The sequence below is a fragment of the Falco naumanni genome, chromosome 6, assembly GCF_017639655.2.
Source record: "Falco naumanni isolate bFalNau1 chromosome 6, bFalNau1.pat, whole genome shotgun sequence".
Lineage (NCBI taxonomy): Eukaryota > Metazoa > Chordata > Aves > Falconiformes > Falconidae > Falco > Falco naumanni.
Window position 1 is genome coordinate 74,421,964 of NC_054059.1, and position 27,785 is coordinate 74,449,748.

General features: G+C 43.8%; 1 protein-coding gene across 4 annotated transcripts in view; it reads right to left on the reverse strand.

The window, feature by feature from the left end:
- The window catches only part of ASXL2 (ASXL transcriptional regulator 2), a 136,554-nt gene that overhangs the window by 21,283 nt on the left and 87,486 nt on the right, over window positions 1-27,785 (reverse strand). For 3 of the 4 annotated variants that reach the window (XM_040597168.1, XM_040597166.1, XM_040597165.1), the window contains 4 exons: window positions 18,266-18,381; window positions 11,284-11,410; window positions 4,176-4,316; window positions 2,558-2,721 (listed from right to left, as the gene is read on the reverse strand). In XM_040597168.1, the coding sequence (XP_040453102.1) occupies window positions 2,558-2,721; window positions 4,176-4,316; window positions 11,284-11,410; window positions 18,266-18,381 (548 nt within the window). Of the gene's footprint in view, window positions 1-2,557; window positions 2,722-4,175; window positions 4,317-11,283; window positions 11,411-18,265; window positions 18,382-18,459; window positions 18,749-27,785 lie in introns of those variants that run through there. The other variant, XM_040597169.1, reaches the window with a different exon arrangement.

Sequence of the window (27,785 nt, forward strand, 5' to 3'; positions counted from 1 at the left end):
AAACATTCTGTGAGAACCGAAAGAGCAGCACAGCTGTGAAGATGATACAACTTCACTAAACATGTATGTCTGGGCTCGAAGTGTCTGCAGCTAAGCTGGTGTCCCTTCACAGTCTACAGTGATCAAATCACTTCAGTGTATGGAGGTGGGGACTCTGTTCATCTTGGCTTGAAGTAGACACCTGTATGTGGTCACAGGCTCTTGACTGTACCAACTGGATTTCCACCTTCTACAAAAGGAGCCCAGAGTAACAGCTGAGAGACACAAAAAAAGTACACCACACAGAAAAGTATCTTCAAGGGACTTGCAGATCTGAGACAGGACATGCAGAAGATTTCCATCTGGAGTGGCATCTTGAAGTCAGTTTTGATATCTAAAGAACATTTAAAACAGCTCTAGGCACATATGCTAAGGCATCTGAATTAACACCCCTACAGCTGAAGTGGAAGCGTAGCACAGAATCCCACTTTGCTCTGAAGCTCCCAGCCAGCTGGGGTAGGAATGCTGAAGACAAACATAACATATGAATAAGGTAAAATCATAGAATTATAGGCTCGTTTAGGTTGGAAAAGACCTTTAAGATCATCAAGCCCAACTGTTAACCCAGCACTGCCAAGCCCACCACTAAACTGTGTCCCCGAGTGCTGTGTCTACATGTCTTTTAAACACCCCAGGGACGGTGCCTCCCCCCCTCCCTGGGCAGCCTGTCCCAGTGCTGGACACCCTTTCGGTGAAGAAATGTTTCCCAGTCTCCAACCTAAACCTGCCCTGGTGCAACCTGAGGCCGTTCCCCCTTGTCCTGTCGCTTGTGACCTGGGAGCAGAGACCGACCCCCCTGGCTGCAGCCCCCTCCCAGGCAGCTGTAGGGAGCGATCAGGTCCCCCCTGAGCCCCCTCCTCTCCAGGCTGAACCCCCAGCCCCCCCATCAGACTGGTGCCCCAGCCCCCTGCTTGGCTCTGGACACGCTCTGGCACCTCAAGGTCCCTCTTGGAGTGAGGGACCTGAAACTGACCCCGGGATTCAAGGAGTGGCCTCACCAGTGCCAAGTACAGGGCACTGGTCCTGCTGGCCACACTATTTCTGACAAAGCCAGGATGCTGTTGGCCTTCTCGGCCACCTGGGCACACTGCTGGCTCACATTCAGCCGGCTGTCAGCCAGCCCCCCCAGACCCTTTCCCACCAGGCAGCTTCCCAGCTGCTCTGTGCCAAGCCAGTAACGTTGCGTGGGGCTGTTGTGACCCACGTGCAGGACCCAGCACTGAGCCGTGTTGAATCTCATACAGCTGGCCTTCACCCGTCGACCCAGCCTGCCCAGATTCCTTGGCAGAGCCTCCTGCCCTCCAGCAGACAAACGCTCCCGCCCAACTTAGCGTGGTCCACAAACTTACTCAGGGTGCACTCGATCCCCTCGTTCAGACCATTGGTAAAGATACTAAACCAAAGGAAGGAAACAACCTTTTTCTATCTACGACTTTTCCAGTATTGAGCATAAACAAATTGAACTTCACTTCCTCAACTCATTTGTTTTTTCCTCCTTTTACATGCAAGTGCGACATTTGTTCTTTTCTCATCTCTTAGTATCATCCCTGCCTTCCATGAGTTGCTGAAGAAAACTGCTATAATGCTGAAATTGCTTCAGGCAGTTCTTTTATGTACCCCTTCGGAGGGGTTCATCAGATCCAGCCGAGTTGAAGCAACTGTCATCCAAACATTCTATTAGCTGTTCTTTCAATACTGAAGACTGAGTTCTTACCCTCTTGTCACTCATGGTAATAGTTCCAGTTATCACCAACTGTTTAATGAAGAGCTCAGTGAAAACCTTCACCGCTTTTTCTGTGCCAGTCCCAGAGCAATTGAACCCATTCCTCCCCACTGCGTACTTTTCTGCTTTTCCAAATTTCTCTCTTTGCACACCAAGAGATCTTAGACAGACAATCCACAAAAATAAACTCCCTTCTCTTTTATCCAATGTGTGTTTCAGGGCAGGACACAAGCTCTCTGAAGCAGATCAATTCTATTCTGCAATGAATATGCATCAGAAAACTCATTCGGTTTTCACTTTACCAAATTCAGAATTTGACAGCAGTGACACAAGGTCATGAGAAACGGAAAAGGCTGGAACTACAGGGCAGCATCCGTTTAGGTATTCTGTGGGAAGGCACCAGCCTAAAAGGCTGCAGGGTTAATCCTGTATTGAAGAGTCTGGGAGAGCACAGGAGAGAGGAAGATGCTGAAGCTGCTGTATTCCCATCACTCCTGGCCCTCAAGCTCAGTGTAACAAGCATTGTTCTCACTGCAGCTGGGAATATGGAATGGATTAAACAGAATGAAGCCACCGGTTTATCAAACCTGAATTCTTTTTTTTTCTGGTAGCAACAAATACCCAAATGAATCACTGAAGAATTTTCCAATTTTTTGCACTGTGCATAGAGGAAAAAAGTCTACCCCATTAGACATAAACACAGTATTTGGACATCTAGTCTGAATTACTTCCAGAGACACTCCCTACTGACACCTAAGAGCCTAGCTTCTCTCCACAACAGAAACCATGACGTACCTGCCTGTCCACCTCTGGCAGGAGCAGCAGCAGGCGCTGCTGGCATTCTGTAGGCAGAACAGAGAACGTGTGCTTGTTGATCAGTGCCCGCAGGTTTGTGTTCACGAGGATGGAGTCAGGAGTTTCCACATCAATTTCGGCACACTTTGTTCTCTTCAGCTGCCCTGCAATGAACCAGAGACATACATCTTACCTAAGAGAGGATTAAAGGCTCCTGTGGAGTTCACTGTACCTGAGATTTTCAAAATGCCACCTTAGTAATCCATTCCACACCTTGACTTGAAATATACATTGTACCTTTGCACATACAGTTATAGACAAAATGTGGGAGGTCCTTTCCAGCACAGCAAATTTCCAGACCTAACACATTGTAGCCTGCATCAGCTCACCTAGCTTTTGTAGGAATCCTTCCTATCTAGGGACTGGCAAGGAGTCTTTTCCAGAGGCGTTTCTAGAACTGCTTTTAGCCACATCCATTTTCTATTTTAAGACTCTAGTTAAGGTCAGTTTGCTCCTCAGGATTTCTTCTTGGACTTTCCTACTTCGGTCTCAGCAAAAGCATTTCAGAAAAATTAATCAGCTTATTGTGCTTGGTAGAAACCACAACACTAGACAAAGCAGTAACACTGAGTAACTGTTCCCTTTCCTTTTCCATGTTTGAAAGCCAGCAAGTCCAGCATTAACCTTTCTGCTACAGTCAGCCTCACATATGTGCTTCAAATTCAGAGAAGCGTAACGAAGAAAGCATATGTACTGTGTACTCTTATTTCCTTTGGATGCATCCACTGTCTACTACTGGCAAAACACCATGTGTTTTGAAGCTTAGATTAAAAGGGCATTATTAGCAAAATGGTTAATATTAAAGCAGACACAGCTCCCCCTGACTTCAGAGATGGCAGCAATTAATTTTTAAGGTAACAGTACTTAAAAAAATAAATGCCATGGAGGCTTGTTTCGTTAGGAGAAGTTTGCTCTATTAGAAGTCATTCAGAAAACGGCTCTGCAGGCTTATGATACACTTAAGTCGCAGAATTTCCTAATTACAGGGGACAAATGAAACATGCCATGAAAAGCATCTGTTTTCATCAATGATAAAGAAAATCTAGGATGATTAGCACAGATTGAGGCCTCAGAATAACCTTAAATTCACTAAAGTCAATTGCATTGTTGGGATATGCAAAGAAACCCACAAAGGGACAGGAGGGTTGAGAAAGACCTAACTGCAATGAATGGGAAGGAAGCCAAATAACAGTGAGGTCTGAAATATAAAGACCTGGGAAGGAACTTCTTTCTTCTTTTTAATGTTATCAAAGTGTCTTAAGTACATTAAAGAGCCTGCTAAATAAGCAAGTCCTTTTTTACTTCTCAAACAACAAGTTGCAAATTCCCAGGTAGAAACCCCTGATGGTGAGAAATGAGAGAAGGCTTATTTGCAATATGTAAGGTTTGAATTGTTTATCCTAATCTATACAGTATACCAGCAGTACCTTCCAGAATTGTCCAGAAGTTACTTTAGCAATGGAATTAATTAAACATTTAACTCAGTTTTGCTATTTAGGCTTTATGTTCTGTCATCAGAGCAACCACATCTCTGTAAGCAGAAAAATAAATGTCTTACTTGCATGGAGCCTGTCAGATCTCTGGAACGGTTTCTTCCCCAACCCTGGCAAGGAGTTATCGAGCTTAACAGAGGAAGAGGAACTGGAGGTGGAGTTCTGAGGGCTGCTTGACTGTCCATCTGACTGCTTTCCTTCCCAAGCTGCACAAGAAATTGAAACATTTAAAACAGGAATGTACAAAGGCATATTACATGAGACATCTGTTTGGACTGAAATAAGGATTCTTTAACATGCACACCCTAATTCTAGAAGCTCTGGGACCAGTACCTGTAGGATACTTGTATTCCTTTGTTGTTGTAGCACTTAGTTCCCAACAGGCTGGAAGTAGACGACCCCTTTGTAGCTATCCAAACTATTGCAAAATAAAAGGATGGACAGCTGTTGCATTTGCGGTTTGAGTCTGACTCCCACTTACTCCCACCTTATTTCTTGTCTACATCCAATCCAGTAATGATTTTGTTAAAATTTCCTTCCAGCAAGATTTAGTTTCTGTTTGAGTTCACTGTGGGGAAAAATCTCTTCATACTTACGTGTACTTTCTGAATTTTAAACTACTATTGTGGCTTTTGTTCTTTTAGACCACCCTCAGTAATTCCTCCTCCTCTTTCAAATACTCAAGAGATATTTTCATGTCCTCCTCCAAAGTCACTACTTTGCCACACTAGACAGATTTCACCACTATGATGTCTTCTAACAAATCACTGCCACCCACATTCTCTTTTGTATAGCAGTATTTTTTCTGCTGGTGGGAAGAGCTTCTTCCCTAGATTCTCACTGCCTTCCTTTCCCTCCTCTTAAGTGAGATGAACTCAGAACACAAGATGGTCTTCCCTCTGCTCTCTTTAGGTTTATGCGTAATAACAGAAACTCACTCAAGTTTGGAAAATTACTTAAGTCCCATACCTCGAAAGAGAAACTCCACAACACACATGATCAAGTAAAAAACTGAACACTGGCTCTGATTAATGACTTGCATTAATCAAGTCCTTCACCCAGTCTGCTAGCTTTGCTTCCCATGTGCCCCTCTGTCTCTTTCTCTCTGCCTCAATATATCCCACTGTCCTGGCTGTGAACTATTCCTATGTACTACCACATGGATAGGAGGGAAAAAAAGAACTTCATGAAATATGATGAGAAAACAAAGCCACTCACATTGCCATAGCATTCAAAGACTTCTACAGTAATCAATTTACAGTCCAATGGGGGGCTGCATGAGCACACACAGTTCCTACCCTAAAACGGTTGAGTAAGGTCATAGCATAACCTGAGGAATACGGCCTTCCTGAGACCACATGGAAATGAGTTCGATCCTGAACTTCTTTCTGTCCCTCACAATCTTTAAGGCAGGAAAGCTCACATGGCTTGATGCTGGCATGGATAGATACAAACTCTTCAGGAAAGATAGGCAAGGAAGATGAGTCAGAAGGTTGCCTCTACCCATACAAGTCTGTGGGACAACGTGAGTTGAACCCAAGGGACCTGGGGGAGCCCACCAGTGTCCTTAGAAGGCCTCTCTCTACCGTCATTGAAAAGAAATGAAGATCATGGGAGATTCCTCACAACTAAGAAAGGAAAACGTTGCACTCACCTTCAAAAAGGGCCAAATAGACAATGTGAGAACAGACAGAATGGTTAGCCTCACTTTTCTCCCTGAGAAAATCATGGAGTGACCCCTCTTGGAGCACATTTTTGGGCACACAAAGGACATAATGATGGTAAGATGATCAGAGGGCTGGAGCACCTCTCCTAAGGCAAGCTGGGAGAGCTGGGGTGGCTCAGCCTGGGGAGGAGAAGGCTGCGGGGAGACCTTAGAGCACCTGCCAGTGCCTAAAGGGGCCGGCAAGAAAGCTGGGGAGGGGCTTTGGGCAAGGGCAGGTGGCGATGGCACACGGGGGAATGGCTTTACCTGAGAGAGGGGAGATGGAGATGAGAGATGAGGCAGAAATTCTTCCCTGTGAGGGCGGCGAGGCGCTGGCCCAGGCTGCCCAGAGCCGCTGTGGGTGCCCCATCCCTGGCAGGGCTCAAGGCCAGGCTGGACGGGGCTGGGGGCAGCCTGGGCTGGGGGGAGGGGTCCCTGCCTGGGGCGGGGGGGTGGGAACTGGATGTTCTTTTAGGTCATAAGGTCCCTTCCCACCCAAACCATTCTGTGATAATCATGACTGGAGTTACCATGGATAAATGGACTTACTGTGGGCAAATCACGGTAAGTCACCAGCCTAAATGATATCTGCAAGCAAATTACTGGATTTATGGACAAGGGAAGAGACTTGGATGCCATTTACCTTGACTTCAGGCAAGGCACTTGACATCATGTTCCACAATACTGTACATGAGCTGGGACATTAGGGGCTGGATGGGTGGACAACCAGAGAGGTAAGCAGCAGGTGAGGTGGCCAGTCTCAGCCAGCCATGCTCACACCATGCCTGGAGGCTGGCAACAAATCAGGGAAGATGGAGCCAGGCCTGTCACCGTGGTGCATGGCAGGAGGATGAGAGAACACAGGCAAGACTCAGCCAGGACATAAGGAAAAAAATTTCTCCCCATGAGAGAGCAGGAGCCCAGAGAGGTTGCGTCATCTCCATCCTTGGGGATTTCCAGGACTGGCCAGAGCCCTGAGCAACCTGGTGGAGGCTGAGCTGCCCCTGCTCTGAGCAGGAGGTTTGGCTGGAGACCTCCTGAGGTCCCTACCAACATGAATGATCCTATGATTCTAACATATTTGCAGAGCAGTACTAGAAATGCTGGATAAGTTGACAAGCAGAAAGTACAATACCTTGCAACTGTAACATAGCAGCAAAATACAGGAAAGTGAAAAACACCAACCAGTAACAAAAACTTAATAGAGATGCTGGAAGTAAGTAGTTTACCCGTGATTGAAGTGGATGTGGCAATAGTTTAGGAAGTGTGAAACCGAAATAAGGAGAGAAACCGATATGCTGTGACCACCTGGCCCAGGGGCCTGACATGCAGTGCCTGGGAAGGACCAGACAGCAGGCCTCCAGCAGCAGTATCCTAGCCACACTCAGGAAAGGCAAAAGCCTCATTAGAATCACAAAAAATAAAGACATCAAACAATAGTTTAAGTAGTCTAAGTGACATGAGTGTGGATTACTTACTCCATTAGTCTATTTTAATAATGACTCTATGTTAGCTAACAATCTTACAAAATATCCTACCTGTTTCAGTCCCTCTTAGGTCTCCCCTGTTCCTACTTCCCCAAGTGAAGATGCAGTTCCTCCTGGGGCAAGAAGCTCAGGAGATGAGGTTCTCGCAGAACGGTATCTGCCTGCTGCGCTAATGAATCATTCAGGTTTAATCCCAGTTAGCAGAGAAATTAAAAAAAGTCTTTTAAACCATAATTTTATGCTAAAAACTTCATACACCCAGCACTGCATTTTCTTAATACCATCATGGGAAATATGTAATGTTCTACTGGATTAATTTTAGCTTCCTTCTCAGAGCACACCAGTCTAGGTGTAAAGGGCACAAGTGCCAGTTCAGGACTGCATTTCTAACAAGGAAGATTATATTAACCTTTTTCTCCTTAACCTTTTTGAAAGGGTGTGAACTACAGAGCTGCCTGGGAACAACAGGCAACCTCATCAACTGTTAAGTACTTACTCTGCTATTAAATGATGCATGAAGTACAGCTGATAAATATGCCTGTTCCTTTCAGTCGGATATATGGCGCATAGCCGCAACCTTGCATATGGCTGAACAGATGTTACAAGAAACATTCCAGCAGTACATAACCAGCAAGCCAGGACAGACTGGTCTAGTTTTGGTTTGGATTTGTTCAGCGCTACTTTGAAAGGGAGAATAAACAAACAAACTAAAACACAGAAAGAATTTGATACTAAAGAAACTCGGCACGAGATGAGGAAACATCTCCAGTTGTTATGTAAAAGGCAGTAGGGAGAAGCAATCAAACAACCTGCACTGTGTCCATAGCGGATAGGACAGGAAATCTTGGGTTCAAACCCAAGGAAGCAAAAAAAAGATTCTGATCAGAGGCTAAGAAAAACATTTTATGGGTGAAGTTAAAGCAGGAAGGGCAAGACTTGCTGGAAGTTTCTGGCCTTTGCGTCAGCGCATCTCTCAGAACAGACTGAAGAAAACATCTGTCAGGATTGCATCATAGATCCTGCCCTGCAGAAAGGATGTGGACTAAATGTGCTCTCAAGGGTGCTCCTAGGCCTGTTTTCTGAAGGCTTTATGAGATTTCTTAACCTGACCAGTGAATTTCAGCTAAACATTCATGTAATTACACCAGGAATATGCAAAAGCAAAATGTTTTTCACGCTAATATTGTGTTATTGCTGTTGTATAATCCTCTCTGGCTACTTCTATACCAGTAAACGGAACAGTGACACTGGGCATTCCCCTGGCCCAGGGAACAACTGGCACAAACTAGCTTTGTTCACATCCTTATGCTTCCCGTCTCCCCGCAGCAGGGCTGACCACAAATTAAACTGCCTGCAGGGAATGACGTCTGGCCTGTGCTGCACACTGAGCTGTGCCAAGGATTGCCTAGGAGACTGCTGGCTTGTCCCGAGTCAAAGCTGCGTCAGGGAATTTAGCAGAATGGATTGACTGAGTGCCAGTTCTTGTGCCCAGTACTTTGGCAATGACTGACTTGGTAGCAGAGATGCAGCTTCCCTCTCTCCCCACACGCAGTTGTTTCTTGTTCTAAGCACAGGCTTGTTGGCTGAAGGACTGACCGTTTGGAAGAGGAATTTTTGGGACTGGAATAAGAATAATGAAGGAACCTCTTCTTTCTGTAAGGTAACAGGTTGGTACTACCTGTGTTATCATGCTTTACCAAAAAATCATTTTTAAGAAGAAAAATAGCTTAGGATTTGGGATTGGAGATGTAGTTTTGTTGTGATCTGATTAATTTCTCTCCCTTTTTTAATTTCTTTTTGGTTGTGTTCTCTCCTCTTCCCCAGGCCTTGACTGCCAGTCTCAGCAACTCCATCTGTGAAAGAACACCTGACAGAAGTCTTCCACAGCGAGCATTCTTGCTGCATCTTCCTCAATAGTTACATTTTCATGGTCACCATCTTTCTGAGATAAATCAGGGCCAGTAAAGTAAATCAAGGGTGAAGGATGGAAAAAAAGGGTAATTATTGAGGGGGAGGGAGTTTCTGTCTCATAGAAGTGCCTGAGTTTGACAGGCAGCACAGCATTTTACCCATGATAATTAGTGTAACAGATGGGGTATAAGGCCAGGGACTTCAGAAGTACACAGGGCTTAGACAGGGACTGTGCACGTGTTGCAGAAGACTGTGAAGCAGGATCAGAAACAGCAGGGCTGTGAAGCAGAGGAGGAGATTGTTGGTTTTTGGAAGAGATCTCACCCTGAAAAAGCCAGCCCTCTTCCTTTTGTACACACACTGCTGATCCTGCTCCTGCCTCTCTCACTGCTATGCCACGTATACTAACCCTGTGTACCTAAATTCTGTTTGTTTCTCAGGTCCCAACACCCCGCTCCATTACACCTGCAGGACTTCATGCCAATGAATGGCCGAGTGATAAAAGAACAGGTGTGATTCACTGTACAGAAACATGAAGTGATATACAAAAAGAACAGCTCCCTTAACCTTACAGACGTACTGTTGGGCCCTAAAATAGATAATCACAACTCAGGAAAGAGTCCCAGACTGAAAAGTTCTAGGGAAATGCCTACTTTTGGCAGGCTCAAAAAAAGCAAACTGAATGCTAGGAGCTGTTAAGAAAAGATGAACAAAATATAGAATGAAAAAATGTTACTATACAAATTCAAAATGCATCTTGCACCCTGCATACTGTGTACAGTTTTCATTCTCTATTGCAAAAAGCACATAGCTTTCCATAAGAGGAATGAGAAAATAATAGTAGATTTCTCCTCAGATTGAAAAAGAGATGCCTACAGAAGTCATGAGTGGAAACGTTGAATAAACAACAGTTGTTCACTGCCTGTTTGATAATTAGGAGACATCAAGTAAAGGTATAAGGAGCCTGGCTCAAAATAGCCCCAAAATGAGTAGTTTCTACAGCATGGTGTTTACCACGAGGCATTTACAAAGTCAACTTTCCCATCCACCAGGTTAGGTAAATCCACTGAAGAAAATCCCACCCAGTCCAAGAAATACAAAGACAACTCCTCCTGCTTTGGAGGATCCCGCACACTACTACATGCCTACCCTGCTTTTACACACTCCTCAATGCAGGTGCTATCAGCAGTGCAGGGCCCAGGTCACCAGGCCAAATGTTTTTGATTTCATGGCAGACATCAGACCAGTGGGTCTATAAATACCAAAAAAGCAAATGGATGTTTTAGTGATCTGGGGGGATGGTAGAGAGCCACTACTTGTAATGCTTACAGATGACTTGACAAATTGTGGATTCATAAAATAACTGCGTTAGTCTGCAAAGTCATTTACCTGTACAACAGGAAAATCAGTCTATACAAACACAGAGGCATTTTCTGCATCTAAAAGAAACCAACTTGAGCCACGCTTACTGAACCAGGAGCTTATAATGGAAATCAGTTACACTGAAAAGGATTTAAAGAAAACTAGCTAGAAGTAACTACCAAGAATTTATGGTAACTAGTGAAACGCTGCTGCTGGTAAAGGTGCTAACGCACTGTTGAATGAGCAAGAGAAGAGCGGTGACCTCATTAATTTCTAATGCAGCGTAAGTGCTGCAACTCTCTCGGGGATCTTTCAGATGAGAACGTACATTCTTTAGAACAAGACATGAAAGCCACACTACAGAATAAGAAGCTACTTCGGAAAAAAAATAAATACTAAAAGAAACACCATCTTGTTTGCTTAGCCATGAGAAGCACCTGACCACAGCGTACAGGCAACTACAGGGGAAGACATCACAGAAAGCAGCTATTTAATCACACAATGGCATAATAAGATCTATTTAAGATCTATTCTTAACTGAATGCATTCCTAATAAAAATCAAAGCCAGGAAAATAGAAGCTTGACTATTTCAGAAACAGAAAGAATGCCATTTGAAAAGAACACTTTCTTCTCATCCCCTAAGAACAACAAAAGGCAAGTTGAAGAGAGGCAACAGTAAAAGAACACATAGTGTCACTGCCACGTACCAGACTTTGCAGGTGTGGAGTCACTGGCTGCCTTGACGGCCTTCAGAAGGACGTGCTGATTAGACGACACAGGCATGCCTGCTCTGCATTGCTGCTGCTGTTGCTTTTGCTGCTGCTGTTTCAAGGCCTGGGGAAGAGGACAGAAGAACAGGACCAAAAAGAAATTTAAAATGTTCTTAGGAATTATTAGTACACAGTACAAACTGCTTTTTTTACAGCAACTGATAGTTGATTCTAACTATGTCAAAAGTTCAAAACAACTTCCAAAACACACTCAGTTTGCATGGGACACCGACACTGTCTATTTAAATACACTACTACAAATAGACAGATTTTCTACCTTTGCATCTAAAGCAAAATGTTAATGGATGCAGAACACTTTAAGTTGTGTTGTTTCATGAAAAAAAAACCAAACCAAAACACAACAACGCTCTAGAGAATGCAAAGAGAAAGGATTCCAAATCTGGAGCTGGTTCAAGAAGTAATTATACAAATAACTTCAAAGTAAAAGTACCATCATGTAATTCATTTCTGTCTCCTGGAGAAGCAAGTAGTAACTTACTAAAAACCTTCAACAGAGACACTACCCATTAGGCAAGACTTTTGTAATAGGACAGTAACAAAGATTAAGACACTAAAGGGAAGAAAATATAATTCTTTGTTTCTGAACAGACTGCTAAGGTACCACGATACAGCCTAAAAGGCACAAATGACTAAGACACGGAAGTAAGAAGGCATTTGGTGAAACTGCAGCATTTACCCAAACCAAAGTGTCTGTTTTCAAAAAAACGAAAGCCAAACCCAAATAAATTTAACAGCAGAATAAATTTCAACATATCAAGTATACCACAGAATCTCAAACTAAGTAGTAATGGGAAATGTGTGTTGCATATATACAAATGAGTGGGACCGTTAACACCTTACATAACAGCAACAACAATACTGTAGCTAGAACTAGGCGAGAGACTGAAAGTAGGCAGGAACCTGCAGAATCTGCTACAGGAGGAAAACAGCAGACAGACTGACTTTCAGTTTGTACAGACACAAATGAGGAAGACTGACAAGAGGACACAGATAATGAACAGACACGTTAGAACCCTATTTTTTGATTTATTAAATAGTTCTTATTTAGCCATCCATTTCTACCACAGGTTAAAAACAAATTCAGCAAACTGAAACAGGAAAATTGAGTATCAGTAGGAGGAAGTAACCTCTGCAATATGCAATTAACCTCTTATTATTGAGGTCAAAGGCTTTTAAAAAAAAAAAGAGATATAGAGAGACCTGGCATTCATACAAGTAACAAATCCATAAACAAGTTCAAGAAAGCTTTTACAAATTCTTCTTTGAAGATGAACCACTGGCAACAGTGAATATCAAGAAAGCACTAGACTGCGAAGACTACTAGTATGTTCAGGAGGCTGTGCAAATGCTGTACTGCCATTATGCGAATCACTTCAAATATTTAAGGTTTTGTATATTCAGTTCATCTGCTATTCTGTACGTCATTTATTGCTGCATTTATCTCAGCTTAAGTAAAACAATCCTCCTTTTGTTCATTGTGTCACCTCAGTTCTTGGTCATGCAGCGCCCGAAGTGCCCACGCCAACGGTGGCTGAGGCATGTGTGGGAAGAGGAGGAAAAATTATTCATTAGATACCTCTTTATAAATTCTGTGTCAGCTTTGCACTTACATTCCTGGTTATAAATGTTTTGAGGTTTCTTGAATAAATCTAAATTTATATTGAGTCCTGTCATAATCATAGAATAACTCAGGCTGAAAGGGACCTCAGGAGGTCTCCAGTCCAACCTCCTCCTCCAGTCCAAACTCCACCAGGTTGCTCAGGGCTCTGGCCAGTCTTGGAAATGCCCAAGGATGGAGATGACGCAACCTCTCTGGGCTCCTGCTCTACTGCAGGGCTGCCCTCATGGGCATAAAGCTTCTCCTTATGTCCTGTTCTTCCTTATACTATTAAACTTATGCCCACTGTTCCTCACTGTAAACCAGGCCCAACTCTCCGTAAGACTCCACACCAGGCAGAGCTCCCCATAACACCCTATACCAGACCCAGCATCCCTCAGCTCCCCTATAACAGCACCAGGCCAACTGTAACGCCATACACAATCACAGAATGGTTTGGGTGAGAATGAACCTTGAGGACCATCTAGTCCCACCACCACCCTGCCACGGGCAGGGACCCCTCCCCCCAGCCCAGGCTGCCCCCAGCCCAGGCTGCCCCCAGCCCCGTCCAGCCTGGCCTTGAGCCCTGCCAGGGATGGGGCACCCACAGCTGCTCTGGGCAGCCTGGGCCAGCGCCTCGCCGCCCTCACAGGGAAGAATTTCTTCCTCATCTCTCATCTCCATCTCCCCTCTCTCAGGTAAAGCCATTCCCCCGTGTGCCATCGCCACCTGCCCTTGCCCAAAGCCCCTCCCCAGCTTTCTTGCCGGCCCCTTTAGGCACTGGCAGGTGCTCTAAGGTCTCCCCGCAGCCTTCTCCTCCCCAGGCTGAGCCACCCCAGCTCTCCCAGCCTGTCCCCACAGCAGAGCTGCTCCAGCCCTCTCAACATCAGACCCCGCTCCCCCCTAACACCCCACGGAGGTCCCAGCTCCCCCCTAACACCCCACGGAGGTCCCCGCTCCAGCAGCTCCAGCCATGCAAGGCCCCACACTGTCAGGCCACCTCTATCAGGTACCAGCCAATCAGGAAAGCTCTAACTTCTCCACACCCACCAATGAGGTGGCAGCTTCCAGGCTCCACACGGCTGCGGAAGACTCTGGAAGCAGCGGAGCGTCTCCCCAGAGCTGGGAAGGCAGCAGCCCCCACAGCACCCCTGGATTCCCCCTCTGTGCCCAGGGGCTCGGTGTTGGCCTTCTGTTGGCCTTGAAGCTGTCCCTTGTCCTGGCTGTGCCACCCTCCGTGGAGGGCAGGTGTCCCTCAGCCCATTTGCACAGCGGGCCGCTCTGAGGCAAACCCCGCTGCCGAGGGCGGAAACCACCACTTTGTTCTACAGAGCTGAAAAAGGGCATAAATCAAAATGGCACCATTCAGGCTCATCAGCACTTCCTTTAACTGCAATTAAAATGAAGACCTTATGTCCCCAGCTGTGCTCCTCCCTGTCAGCTCCACCGTGGGTGACAACAGGGACAGCAGCAGGAGCTGCTCCTCAGCACCCACCTTCTTGCTCTGCACCTGCCTACAGTCCAATACCAATGTTAAAAACCCACGGGGATGCACCTAGTGGGGAAAAGAAAAGCTGTATGGTACAGCTCCCTTCACATAAAAGGACAGCTTTTGTTAAGTGCAGCCCAAACCAGTCCCTGGCCATCTGCATGGAACAGATAAAAGTGTAATGGATAAAGATGGAAGCCAACGGTATAAACCTCATCAGAAGGAGACGGTGTAATTTCTAATATTAAAACACCAAGATGAGATATGGATCAAGGGAAGGGATCCTTCCCCTCTGCCCAGCCCTGGAGAGGCCACCCCAGGAGCGCTGGCTCAGTGCTGGGCTCCCCAGCCCAAGAGGGGCACGGCCAGGCTGGAGAGGGTCCAGCGAGGGGCCACCAAGATGCTGTGGGACTGGAGCCCCTCTGCTCTGGGGCAAGGCTGCGGGAGCTGGGACTGCTCAGCCTGGCGCAGGGCAGGCTCAGGGGGTTGGATCCGTGTCCATAAACACCTGCGGGAGGGTGCCGAGGGGACGCAGGCAGCTCTGCCAGCGGGTGCCCAGTGCCAGGACCGGAGGCGACGGGCACAGGATCAGAAATTCCATCTGAATACAAGAATCACTTTTTTTACTGTGAGGGTGACCAAGTGCTGGCACAGATTGCCCTGAGAAGTTGTGGAGCCTCCCTCCTCAGAGGTATTCAGAAGCTGTCTGGACACAGCCATGGACAACTGGCTCTGAGTGACCCTGCTTGAGCAGGCAGGTTGGACCAGGGGGATTCTTAAGGCTCCTTCCAATCCCCACCAGTCTGGGTTTCTGTGAATTCTGATGGCGTTGGGATGACCACTCAAGCTAAGTAAGGATGAGACAAGGTCAGTGGATTGGAGAGGATCAGAGGAACGTATTAGAGTAGTACCTGCATTTTCCATCAACAGGTGAGAAACTGCTCATTTTTCTGGATTTGGATTATAAATTAAATGTGGTAGGGTTTTGTATCAGCAGACACTCACTGTAACAAAGGGGGTTTCTGCCCATCATTGTTTTATCTTTATCGCAGGATGAGCACTGACATGCCTCTGCCAATCCTCTAACCCAGGATTTTTCCCAACAGTGCTAAGGAATGCGGCCATCTCCTTGCTTACTGTACTGTGTAGTGATGGCACGCCAGTGTACACCGTATTATTCAGCTGGACTTTACAGTTTTAACTCTGATGTGTTTATGAACTAAATCCTGATCCTTAGTTCTTCAAGAACCTGATACTTATTGTCAGCATAGTGGCACCATGGTGTTTCAGGATTAAAAGTTCTTACTTAGAAGTCTGCTCTCTTCCCTCCAGTAGTACAACAATTACTGAGTACTTAAGACGAGAGGGATGAATCCAACCAGCTTTCTTCTCCAGTGCACACTAGCAAATAATCTGTCACAGATATAAAAATATGAAAGCTTTCTTCAATTCCCGTTTCACTCAGTAGCTTATGTTTTTCCTACTACTCTAAAACACTGCTGTCTCCTTCCTATCTGTATTAGCTCATTTTATCTACTTTCTGTAACTTTTCCTGACCACAGTGGCAACCACGTTTAGGAAGAGGTGGAAGATGCGATATTGGGTCAAACCAGCAGAATTCCACTGGAACTAAAATTAAGCAAAGGATTAGGCACGCCATGGTCTTAGTTTGATCTAAAGCTAGAGCAAACTTAAGGTAAGTTAGAACAATTGAACGGTAATGGTGTTCTTCGGCAACGGCTTTTTTTCCTATGCACCTAGAAGGCAAGCAATTCACTATGCTACAATTTGATGGCCTACTCCAGGACATAAGAATTGAGTTCAGGGAGAAGAGCTGTTGTGGTGGAAGATGATGACCACCAGAGACAGCTTTTTGCCCTGCAGACAGCTGCAGAACTGTGAAGTACAAACAGGTATGCTATGCAGACATCAAGGCCTCCATGTGGTTCCCCATTTCTCTTTCAGGGTTCCTGATATTTTTCCCCCAAAATGAATGAGATTAACAGTGACACTGAGAACACTGTCTAAATTTTGGATCTTGTTGGCTCTGACGTATTTCATTACATTCAGAGACAATGCTGCAATAAGGATACTTAGGAAGTAGACATCTCAGGATAAGAACGTTGCACTGGAAGAGAGAAAGAGGGGAATGAATAAAAATGGCGAGGGAAAGTCTGTGGGAGCAAGGACATGGGGAATTCTGACATGAAAATCAGAAAATTATTAGGCATGTAAGGACAGAGGCTAGGAAGAGAGAAGCAGATGGAGCATGGGTTTGGAAATGGTGTGTGGGTTTGCCCAGAGGTCCCTTTCAACCTGAGATTCTGTGAAACAGGAACCTACAGACCACAGAAAATGAAGAGGGAGCTGCTGAGCATGAGAGGGGAAAGAACTGTTTGTAACAAGCCCTGAGCCTGTTTGATCACTCTCTTAAAAGAGAAAAGCCTTTGCGGATGTTGGTGAGAAATGATTGCCAGCCAGGCTTAAAGAGGGATGAGAAGGGAAAAGCAAAGAGTATAATTAATATCTTGCTGAATTAGCGAGAAGCAATTTTCTGAGGATTCAAATGAAAGTGGAAGCTTGACTCCCAACTTCAGAAGAAAATCTGCTTAAAGTCACAACACAATCTCACTTCTTTATGGCAGCTAGCAGCAAGCAACATCATACTAACACCGATGCTTCTGTCAAGAAACAGCCAAGTGGGAAAAGAAAGAAAAGAGAAGATTCCCTGAAGCTGGCATCTCATTTTGCCATCAGCTGAGCTCTCTCCTGCTGGAAACAAAGCTCCAGTTTATACAGCTGCCTTATCTTCTCTTGTAATATTCTCCTCAGCAATATGCCCTAATTAGGTCCTTCTCTCTCACTGCAGATCCTTTTCCCAAGGCCACAAGCATCTCTGGTAGCTGAATGCCATCCTGAGTGTTGCTTCTCAGCTGGAAAAAGTCAGGAAAACAGGCTGGGCTGGAAAAGGTAAATCGTATCTGGAACACATTGTGATTTCATCTGTGTGTGACAAGCTTCCGTAATCCCTGGACTAGCACCTCCTCTGCAACTTGATTCATAACTCCTTACAGATTTTTACTTTACTAAGGAGTAAATCTAACCCTGATAAAGCATTTCCTTTCTGAGGATCATGGAAAATTAAACAATGCAGTTGGGGAAACACCTGCAAATAAGATGTGCAGGGGCCTAATTTATCTTGCATTTTTCATTAGGAGAAACAAATCATTTGAAGTACACTCACCCATTCCATCCTGTGTGCACACAATTAACACTGCCTACTCAACAGTCATTCCCCAAGCATGGAAAATAATCAGTCCTCCTCTTTCTCTTTTAACACCCAGTGGAGGTGCAACACAAAGTCAGCGTGCTCTTCTTCCCTCCACATATACATACACACTGCACACAGAGAATTCCTTGGAAGGGAAAGTATGCTGCTAACTTGGGGAAGAAGTCAGTGGATTTAATTTTTTTCCCCAAAACACCTTCCATTTACTAAGACTGTAGAAAGCCAAGTGCACTCATCAAAAGGCTGAGTAAAAGATGCTGTTGCTTTCCACCCATTCTCTAAAATAATTTTTTAAAAGTCCAGATGCTTATGTAGGGAAAAAGCAAGATAACTAAACAGCACAATATTTTGAATCACCTTTAAGACAGAAGGATCTTTTAGCCAAACCTTGTTTACTATGAGACATCCAGGAAGTCCTGAATTACCTCCCTGCAGACTGCTGTTTCACTGAGAAAAATGATTTGCCAGAGAAATAAATTTATTGCAGTGGTCCCTCAACTCTGTTCCAGACTAGGCTACTTACCTGTTTGAGTGCCTTCTTGCTGTGCTTCTGGGATGAGGAGATGACTTTGCCTGTCTGGATGGAAGGTGATGGGCAGCTTGACTGAGGAGAGGATGTCTGTGACAGTCTAGATGACACTACAAGAAAAAACAAGAAAAAAGTATACATAATCTGACCTTTATACATTTGCCTGCAGCACGTTAACCAGTCCTTACCATTTCAGATCATCCCGTGAGGCTCATAACAATTGCACCTCTAGCAAATGTTACTTCTTGCATGAACAATCATTTCTACTTCCTCCCCACCACAAAGGCAGCTGTTTTCCTCTGAAAGCCAACAGCAATTCCTATGACCAACTGCAGTTTCTTCCTCTCTTGTCCATCTCTTTTTTTATTCATCTCGTAAATAGATGCTGCCAAACAACACTGCAGCTTGGGAAAAAGCTTCAGGTTTACACGGTTTAGCCAATTCAAATCCAGCTGAAACACAAACACAGGCAATGGCTGTCTTCATGTGGAATGACCTGTGGTCAGACACCTAACTGATAACAGTTTCTGGTCAGATTAAATCTGAATCCCACACAAGAGTGGAAGATAAATTACAGGTAAAGGAAGTGGAACTTGACTATCACTTGCTCCGTTTTAAAAAGAAATATGGGAATATGCAGGATATCCCAGTTAAATGAACATATATTCTCAGTGGATGAGCCTAGACATTTAAGGAAATTAGTCCTAGCCATATGGAGCCCTAAAGCAAGGGTTCTAGTTTCAGGTGATTTAGACTTTTAAATGGTCTCGTTTACAACCAGCAAACCAGGGACAGGAATTAAATAACAGCTGGTCATGTAGCTTGGATATACCCATTTGGCACAGGATACTCAAAATACTCGGCAGCAGGGCGATGGGTACATGTCCAGCCAGGGAAATCACTCGGTCCCAGTCTCTCATAATCACCATTTTGCCTCTGTTGTCTTGGCAAACATACTATACTGGCCAGTGGCCCAGTTTAACCCACTGCATGTACCTACGTAAAAAGCCAGGTAATCGGCACACTAGGGCTAGTTAAAGCTGTTTAGTTGCTGAGACTGAAATAGTACAACAACAAAAAAAAAAAAAACCAGATGACATTAATTAGAATGCCTTACACTGCACGATGGCCATAACAAAGCAAACATTACATATGCATAGCCAAGAACATCAACGAGTTACAGCTGCACCTGCAATGAACTTTAAAGGTAATCTGTGAGACTGGCCATGGAGGCAGCCAGTTAAACAGAAAACATGAATTAGCAAATCCACAGTCTGTGTATCTATATATCTGCACAGGAATTTGCGTAGAGAACGCCTGCTCTAAGATCAAGGAAACAAAGAGTAGAAGAATGTTTGCTTGTGGCGGGGTGGGGCATGACCTCTAGTGTAAAGAATAATAAACAGATTTACACATAAAATACTTAGATTATTGCTTCCTGAAGCAATTAGTTCTAGAATACACAATGCTAAGCCAGTACCTGTCTGCAACAGAAAGGAGTTAAGAGATCATGCCAGCAGCTCCTCATTAACAACAGCCACAGCATGATCCTGTTCTGATTCCACAGAGATAAAGGAAGCTCCCAAAAATAATGCAGTGACCGTAAGCATCAGAAAGCAACATTTCAATAACATACATAGAACTGCCAACAACAAGTTGCAACAAGCAGAATTCTTACATGTGGCACGGACATTAAATAACAAGAGCAAGTTTTTAAGAAGGCATACACAACTGAGATGAGGTAATATCAGACTCTGAAATGTCACTAAAAACAACAACAATAGACAGTTATGGTAAGAACCCAGTAATTCAGAAGTCACTGGCAAGATTACCATATCCAGATGATACATCCACATGATAAAAGCTGACAGTCGGCACAGCAGGCAGAATTACCCCTTAAAAGGCAAACCATCCCCCAAGACCTGGAAAGTAAAGGTTATAGTTGTACTTTGAAATAGCAGTAAGAATGTTTGTAAACTTGCATTTGTCTCCAAATTGGTTAAAATAGCAGTTCAAGAAGAGTAAGATGATGCTGGAAAAGACGACAGCCTGATCAGCACCTGGAGAAGAAAAGCCGATCTCTTCAACTCATTGGAATTTTCTGAACGCATCAATAAAGAGAACTGGAAGAAAAGAAAGTCTGTTGCTAAGAGTTCACTCACACTTCCAGAGATTTTCAACAAAAGGCTTCTAAAAATTATTTGGCTATTGTCTAAAAAACAAAGAATTGGCACAAGCCTGATGTTGGATGGGACAGAAGGCAGACAACAGAACCAAATGGTGATCAGGGAAGAAATCTGCAAAAAATTCTGCAAGGTCATGTACTAAGGAGGGAGCAGTTTAGTGCTTGGTGATAGACTGGAAAGCTGGGAAAAGTAAAATATTAACTATTTAGTTTAGTTAGGGTCAGAGAGAATTGTGTGGAAACTCAAGAGAAATATAGCCAGAGAACAAAAGACCAAATATAAAGTAAATAAAAATATAAAGTATAACACCAAAAAAAGGACTAAGTAAATTTTTGGAGGAAAAACCCCAAGATATTCATAGGACCTGTAGTGATCTAAATGAACTGCATCATCTCAGCAAAGGAATCCACTACAGCTGACAGGTGAATGAAAATGGCCAACAAGAGGATGCTACATGTAAGGACGGAAAAATGAAGTATGTAAAATTTTTACAGGGTATTCACATTGATTGTTTTGCATACTGTTGTGCTGATCACACATGGTCCACAAAATTTAACGGGGTTCAGGAAAGTAAAGAAAATGGTTAAGAACACTGAAAAGAAGTCCAGGGATACTGAGCTATTTAGTATTATTCTCGGAGGAAGGACCATATGCAAGGCATGCAAAATGAAATGAAGTACCTTCGTGTCTGGGCACCCCATTGCTGTGGGGCAAGTACCGTGCTCGCAGCTGCTGGGCTGCTGTCCTCGCCCGGAAAACCTGTGCTCAGCAGAGCCATCGGCCTCACGCTTACACTAACCAGCTATGTTCCCAGTCCACCGCCGCTGCAAACACAACCCTCGACCAGCCAAACACTGCGTCCCCATCCTTGTAAAACTAATCCTTGCTCATAGTTGTGAAACGCGAAGAAAACGTGAATTTGGTTTAACATTTGAAACCCAGGCACAGAAACAGATTGACTGTTACTGGTTTTGAGACATTTGAATAGCAGGAACATAAACCACATCCGCTTTTGAAGCCTATTGCTGCTGAAACTACAAGTTCTGCGCAAAATAGAAGCATCAAGCCAAATACAGACTACTCTTTCTCCAGCCTCCCATTCTGTTCACATTTTAACTTTTATGCTGTCTTCGAACAAAGAAAACTAATCTTTTCAAACCAGGAATGGCAGCACAGCCTAAATGCCACACCTGGGAAGACAGCTTAGCCCTGGAGCTGATACAAATAAAGCTGCATTATGGTATTTTGTGCATTCTCTGACGATGTAAAAGCCCTCGGTACCACAACGGCTGCTGTGTTGGACTGACAGCTGTAACCACAACAGATTCTCAAGCACAAACAAGAGAACTTGAGAAAGCCAACCCAGTCACAGCTGCCTGAGCTCTGCTGCGGGCCCCCAAAGCGAAGGGGGGAAGGATGGGAGGATAAACTTGTAGGAATACACCCCTGGGCCCTTGGACCCAAAAGCTTGCAGAAAGGTTACATCCTTTTAAGAATTTTGCACGCAGCCAAGCAGAGGTATAACACAAAGATGTGCACGTGTAGAATAATATTCAGACTCCCATAAGGATGAGGCTTGATAAGCTGAGTTTGTTTCCTTTAGATTTAAACAGATTTTCAGTAAAGTTAGTTCTGTCTTCACTTCAGGCTTTCTTATAATTTGAGAAATATATGGAGCTGAGATTATACCCCTTGATGCCCTGAAATCCTGAGAGCACTTTCGGAGGGCAGCTGCAGAAAAAATTACAGAATGTAAAGCAAGACCTGGGAAAGACGTGCATCCAGTAAGACACCCCAATTTTAAAATACTCCATGAGTTGCTTTGCACTGTTTCCACATTAATAAAGATTTCCTTGACCAGCTAAAGATTAGGGAAGACTGTGGGCCAGCATGTGACAGAAACGCATCTCAGTAGATTTTGTGAATTACAGTAAACAGAATCCCTTCATCCTCAAGAGGCCCACACAAGAGATGGCATGGAGACATCACCTTGTGATAAGTGGTAAGGACAGAAACATGACTAAAGGGCAGCAACAAAAAAACTTCGGGCATTTGAGAGTGCTGGCTTGGAGAAGCAATTAAATATATGCATCCACAGCCAGGACAGTTCCAACACTAATAACCCTGTACACTCAGCCTGAAGTCACTGAGCCAGCTGGTTCATTCATGAGGTTTCATTGCTTCCTGCTGTCGGTTTGGCTGGGAGAGGAGTTTGCCAGGTGAAATGTTAACAGTTCTTGAAGATTAAAGCAGATGAGATAAAGTGGAACATGTGTCAGCCAAACCTCACGAACCCTGATTTGATAGATAAACTAAGAATGGATCCAATATAGTCCCGTGTTGCAGCTGCAAGAATAAATACTGGAGGAAGATCCGTCTGCAGTCAATTACAGCTTTAATTTGTGGGACAGAGACTCCTTTACACTTGAGACTTTTTACTTGGAACTTAATGGACACAAGAACATGTCTTCTAAGAAATGAAATTATAACAGAACTTTAATTATGTTAAAAGTCAATTAAGTTAAAAATTTCAGGCTGGCAACATCTGATGACATTTTACAAGGTATTGCATTCCCTTAAGATTTGCAAACCCTAAACCACTGGTCAATCAATTATCTTATATACATTTATAAAGAAACTGTGCTAAGAGCAGCAAAGAGAAGTAGTAAGATTTATTTAACAATAATTTACTGAAGATGATGAGTGATTAATTCTTTTAGAAAAATTGCAGTACATTGCTGCAAATATTAAACGCAGGATGTAGTCTAGGGACCCCTTCTAATAGAAATAGTAAGACTGTATGGTTTCATCAAGATGCTGCCTTGTGTCTTTCCTTTGCAGAGTCCCACTCAGCTAAGGCTACGGACTTTCTGCTTGACCCTCCAGGATCAAGAAACACATCGGTCAGCCACAGCCTTGGCAAGGGAAGCATGATTTGACCACACATTTTAACAGTGTGCCACATCATGCGTTTTCCCAGTGTTTCCAAAGGCAATGACGGAAGGAACACCCCAAGTCTCCTGACATACCATGCACTCTCTGCTGTCACCACCCCACGCACAACTGGTCCACCGAAACTGGACATTAGCCAGTATCCAGCTAAAGTCCACCCTACCACCAAAGAAGCACTAAGACTCCTAAGTCTCATCTGGTGCTAGGTACCGGCACAGTTCTGTACACTGCATGAGACTGAAAATAACAGAAAGGTGAAGATGTTAAAAATATTTTTACTTTTTTTCTTTCTTGGGTGTCTCATCTTGCACAGATTATTTACCTTTTAGGGTGTAAAGGTAGCAAGATATTTGTTTGAAATCCCACTGGCTTTCAGTATACATCCACTCACATGCCTAAGATGATGTTTAATAATAACATTGTGGCTAAAGTTTGTCTTTCCTAAACAGTGTCAGATAAACAAGAATGAGAAAACACATGGGCACAGCCGATCCTGCTCTGATGCAGCAAAACTGACTGTACAACTGTAATTAATGTCCCTTTAAGCTCAACATATCTATTAGACAGCCTTAGAGAGATGTTTGCTCACTCAGCCAATAATTTACTTTTTTGATTTATTGCCTTATCATCCTTTCTCACTGCGAGGAGCACAGCTGGCTGCAGGACTGGGCTTTCAGAGCATGGTGCTTTAAGCCAGTGCAGGAAAAACACCTGGAACAGCACTGAGCCAGAGCAGGGAACAGAAAAGCAGAGGGTGATCTTACAGTGAAACAACAGGGATGATGACAGAACTCACACTTTTTTGGCAGGCACTCAGGCTATTCATAAATCAAGATTAAGATTTTCTTAAACGTATGTAGCAGAAATGACTGCTGGGTTTCTCAGGATTTTTTCAGAAAAGATGCAAAGGACACTGCTGAAGAGAGCAAGCATAAAGAATGACCTTGCATTTATACAATGGTTTTATTTCTGTGACTCCAGAAGAAAATTACTCTTGGGGTCACTTGGCTTAAGGTCAGCCTTGGCAGTTCACTCTACCAAATACTGGCATATGGATATCTTGACTAACATGCTAACTGTTTAACAGCATGAAACAAAATAAAACCACTAAAAATGTGCTAGAAGGAAAAATACATCTGCAATTCTTGGGAGAATTTGGGAGGCAAAATACTTTCAAATCAGAAGGAAAAAGGATGTCAACGGTTTGCAAAACTAGAATTAATCTGACAAGAAGAGTCTTTTGCTTGAACTATGGCTAAAGACAACCCAAACCAACCTACCCAAATACTACTAGCATAAAAACACCACACAGACCCTTGCATTTTGACACCGCAACAGGCTCAATGATATAAGCAAAGGGCACAGCCCTCTGAACTGCTCACACGATGGCTCCAGGAACTGTGGGGTTTTACTGGATCTCTAATCCTTTCTCTTTTGAAATCAGAGCTAATTACAGTTTCAAATATACTATGCAATAAAAGAAGCTTTCATCTTTGGGTAAGTGGAATCAAACTGTTTTGGAGCAATGAAACTGTTCTGCTATATTTATTTACATTAGATAAAAATTCTACCAGGGATAAACACCTTTTTGCTGGGTAACTGCTTCATGAGCATCACCTAACAGACTGCTTTGGCTGCATGCGCTGCAGAGATCACTCCCATCTTATGAATGGGTAACGCATCCTAAGAATTCATTCCACCGATTAAGAGCCTGAAATCTGTAATCCCACTGTCAGCGTAAATGTGATTTATTATTTGGCACAGAAGCAGCGCTCTTCTGTACAGTCTTCAGGCGTAAGATGTTTACTCTTTGCCTTTAAAAGGATCAAAATGCTGCATGATCTAGACACAAGACCTGTCCCATTGGCAGGCGCTGCTGCCAGCCCTGCTGCCAGCCCTCGCCACTCTTGCAGCAGAGCACACAGACCAAGTACTCACCTCTGTGTCCTGGCTGGAGCTCAGAAGTGGAAGCTCTACTAGGGTTTTGTCTCTGATTTTGTTTGGGCTTGGGAAAGCATAATATGAAACCAAATTAAAATAGTAGATCCAGAGTTCCTGCTCAAGGAGTTATATGCATTTCTGTGGGGTTGTCTGCCTTGAAATCTACATATTCACAAAGAAAAGGCTGCACTTTACTCATTTGGAAAGAAAGTACACTCAAGCTGAACTAAAAATATAATACCCCCCTCCTCCAACAATGTGCAGTCATAGGCTTAAAATAAAGCAATTTTAAACAGCTAATGGGATCCAGATGTATTACATGAAAAACTTCTAGTGAAAGCCATTAAAACACGTTTTGAGAAGCGCAGAAATGTCCTCAGTTAATCCAATGCCCTTACTTTCTACAGGTATGCAATTTACCAGAATGAGAATGGGAATTTGACCTTAAATTCATGTCAACTTGTCATGTCATGTCAACAACACGCTTAGAGTGAGACAACCATTTTAAAAGAGTTCTCCCCCATATGACTGTTCCTTGCTAAAATGAAGGAAGAATTAATGTCCAAAAATACTGTCCAATTGCAACTTCCCAGAGCTCTCCTTCCTGCACTTACCCCGGGTAAAGCTGAAACTCGTACTGCTCTGATGAGGGTCACACATTCCTGTTATCAGATCATGTTTTTATAGACATACAAAAGATCAACTGTTTGCTTCACATGGAGATAACTGAAGTGTTATCTTGCACTGGCAGCTCTGAGAAAGCAAACTGAAGTACTCAACAAGTCTGTGTCTGATCGCTCATATGTCTCCACACTTTGGTGATCTCACCTAAGCTCTCTACCCTCTTTCTCTCCCAATTTAAAGCTTTCTTAAGAGTAAACTAATTCATACATGCTTTCTTGCTTACACTGGGCAATTCCTCCACTCTAGCAAAGGACATCAGTTAAATAGTGACAAACACCTTAAAGAAGGGGAAAGAGAAAAGGAAAGACACAGCTCTACACCTCTCTGCTCTAGTGAAGAAATGAAGTTGACACCAAGCAGCTTAACACCATGAGGAATACTTTGTTGGAACACTTAGGGAAATGTCTGACAAGCTGAGCTGCCAACAGCAGCCAAAAGACTCTACATCAAATACTCCAGACACTGCCACCAAAACCTGGTTTGTGTGTCCACGATGGCTCTCCATCAGAGGGACGTGTCAATGCAGAGTTCTTTGGGATGCAGGACCAAGCACAGCCCTTCAGACTGCCTGTGGTACTCTCCAGCCCAGACACAGGAACATCCATCAGCATTAGAAATGTTTTAGACAACATCTCTCTCTCATAAAGCCTTATCAGCTATGGAGATCTCACAGTTAACAAACCCCAGGCTTACCTAAATGACACAGAAGTAGTTCTGGTTTCAGCCCAGGCATGGGGTGGCCACATGACTACGTTATTATTGGCAGTGTGCAGCACATCCAGGAACACCAGCCATGGACTGGAAGACCCTTCTGCAGACTGTGTGTGTGCAAAAGGAATTAGAAGCGCCCAGCCCAGCATGCTCAGAATCTAACTACAAAACAAATGAAACTAAAAGAAACAGTAAAAAGAAATACTTGGCAATTTGTACCCCTATCACTTCATAAGCTTAAGCATTTTCAAGTTTTCTGGAGGACAGATGGCAATGACAAAGGCAGACAAAGGCACAGCTCCCTGTGTGTTCCAGAAATCAAATCACAATCATGAAAGTGTTCTGAATTTAGAGGTATTTTACTGATCCAAACAACATTTTTTAAGCTGTTCTACTTGAAGAAAGAAAAGAAATAAAGTATTTTACATAAACTTGTTTAAAAAGTACAGCTGTAAGTGCTAATTACCTCAGCTGACATCAAATTAGCCAACATCAATGAGTCACTCTGTTGTCTGGGTTTTTGTTCTTAAAAACCAAACATTATAGCAGATATGTGCCTTTAGGAAAAAGTCAAGACTATAAGGGCAAGTGATAAACACAAGTTATTCACAACAAGCACTATCGTAGTCCAGGTAATCGACAGAAGCAATCGTTCATTCCCCCTGCTGAAAAACACCCAACACTCACTGAAAGTCATTTTACAACTGACCTTGGCATCTCAGTATATTACCGCAAAAATTTCAGTGTTTACTTTTTACTTTACCTAAAATACAAGCTTCCTTGTCAAGAACGCTTCTCTCTTCCCTAAAAAATATCTTTAGACCTCAAAGAACTTAGCAGTTCTCCTAAATTTTTCTCCTCTTGGACACTGAGAAGCAGAAGGGAAATTATTCAGGTCAAGGCCAGACGTGTAAAACCAGGAATTAAATTTCACAGTCCATCCTGTCAACGCTTACTGCCACAGAACATCCAGGTCCTCATGTTTGTGGCGAGAACACACACGTACTTCAGGCCCAGCACTACAGGTCACTGCAAAGGCA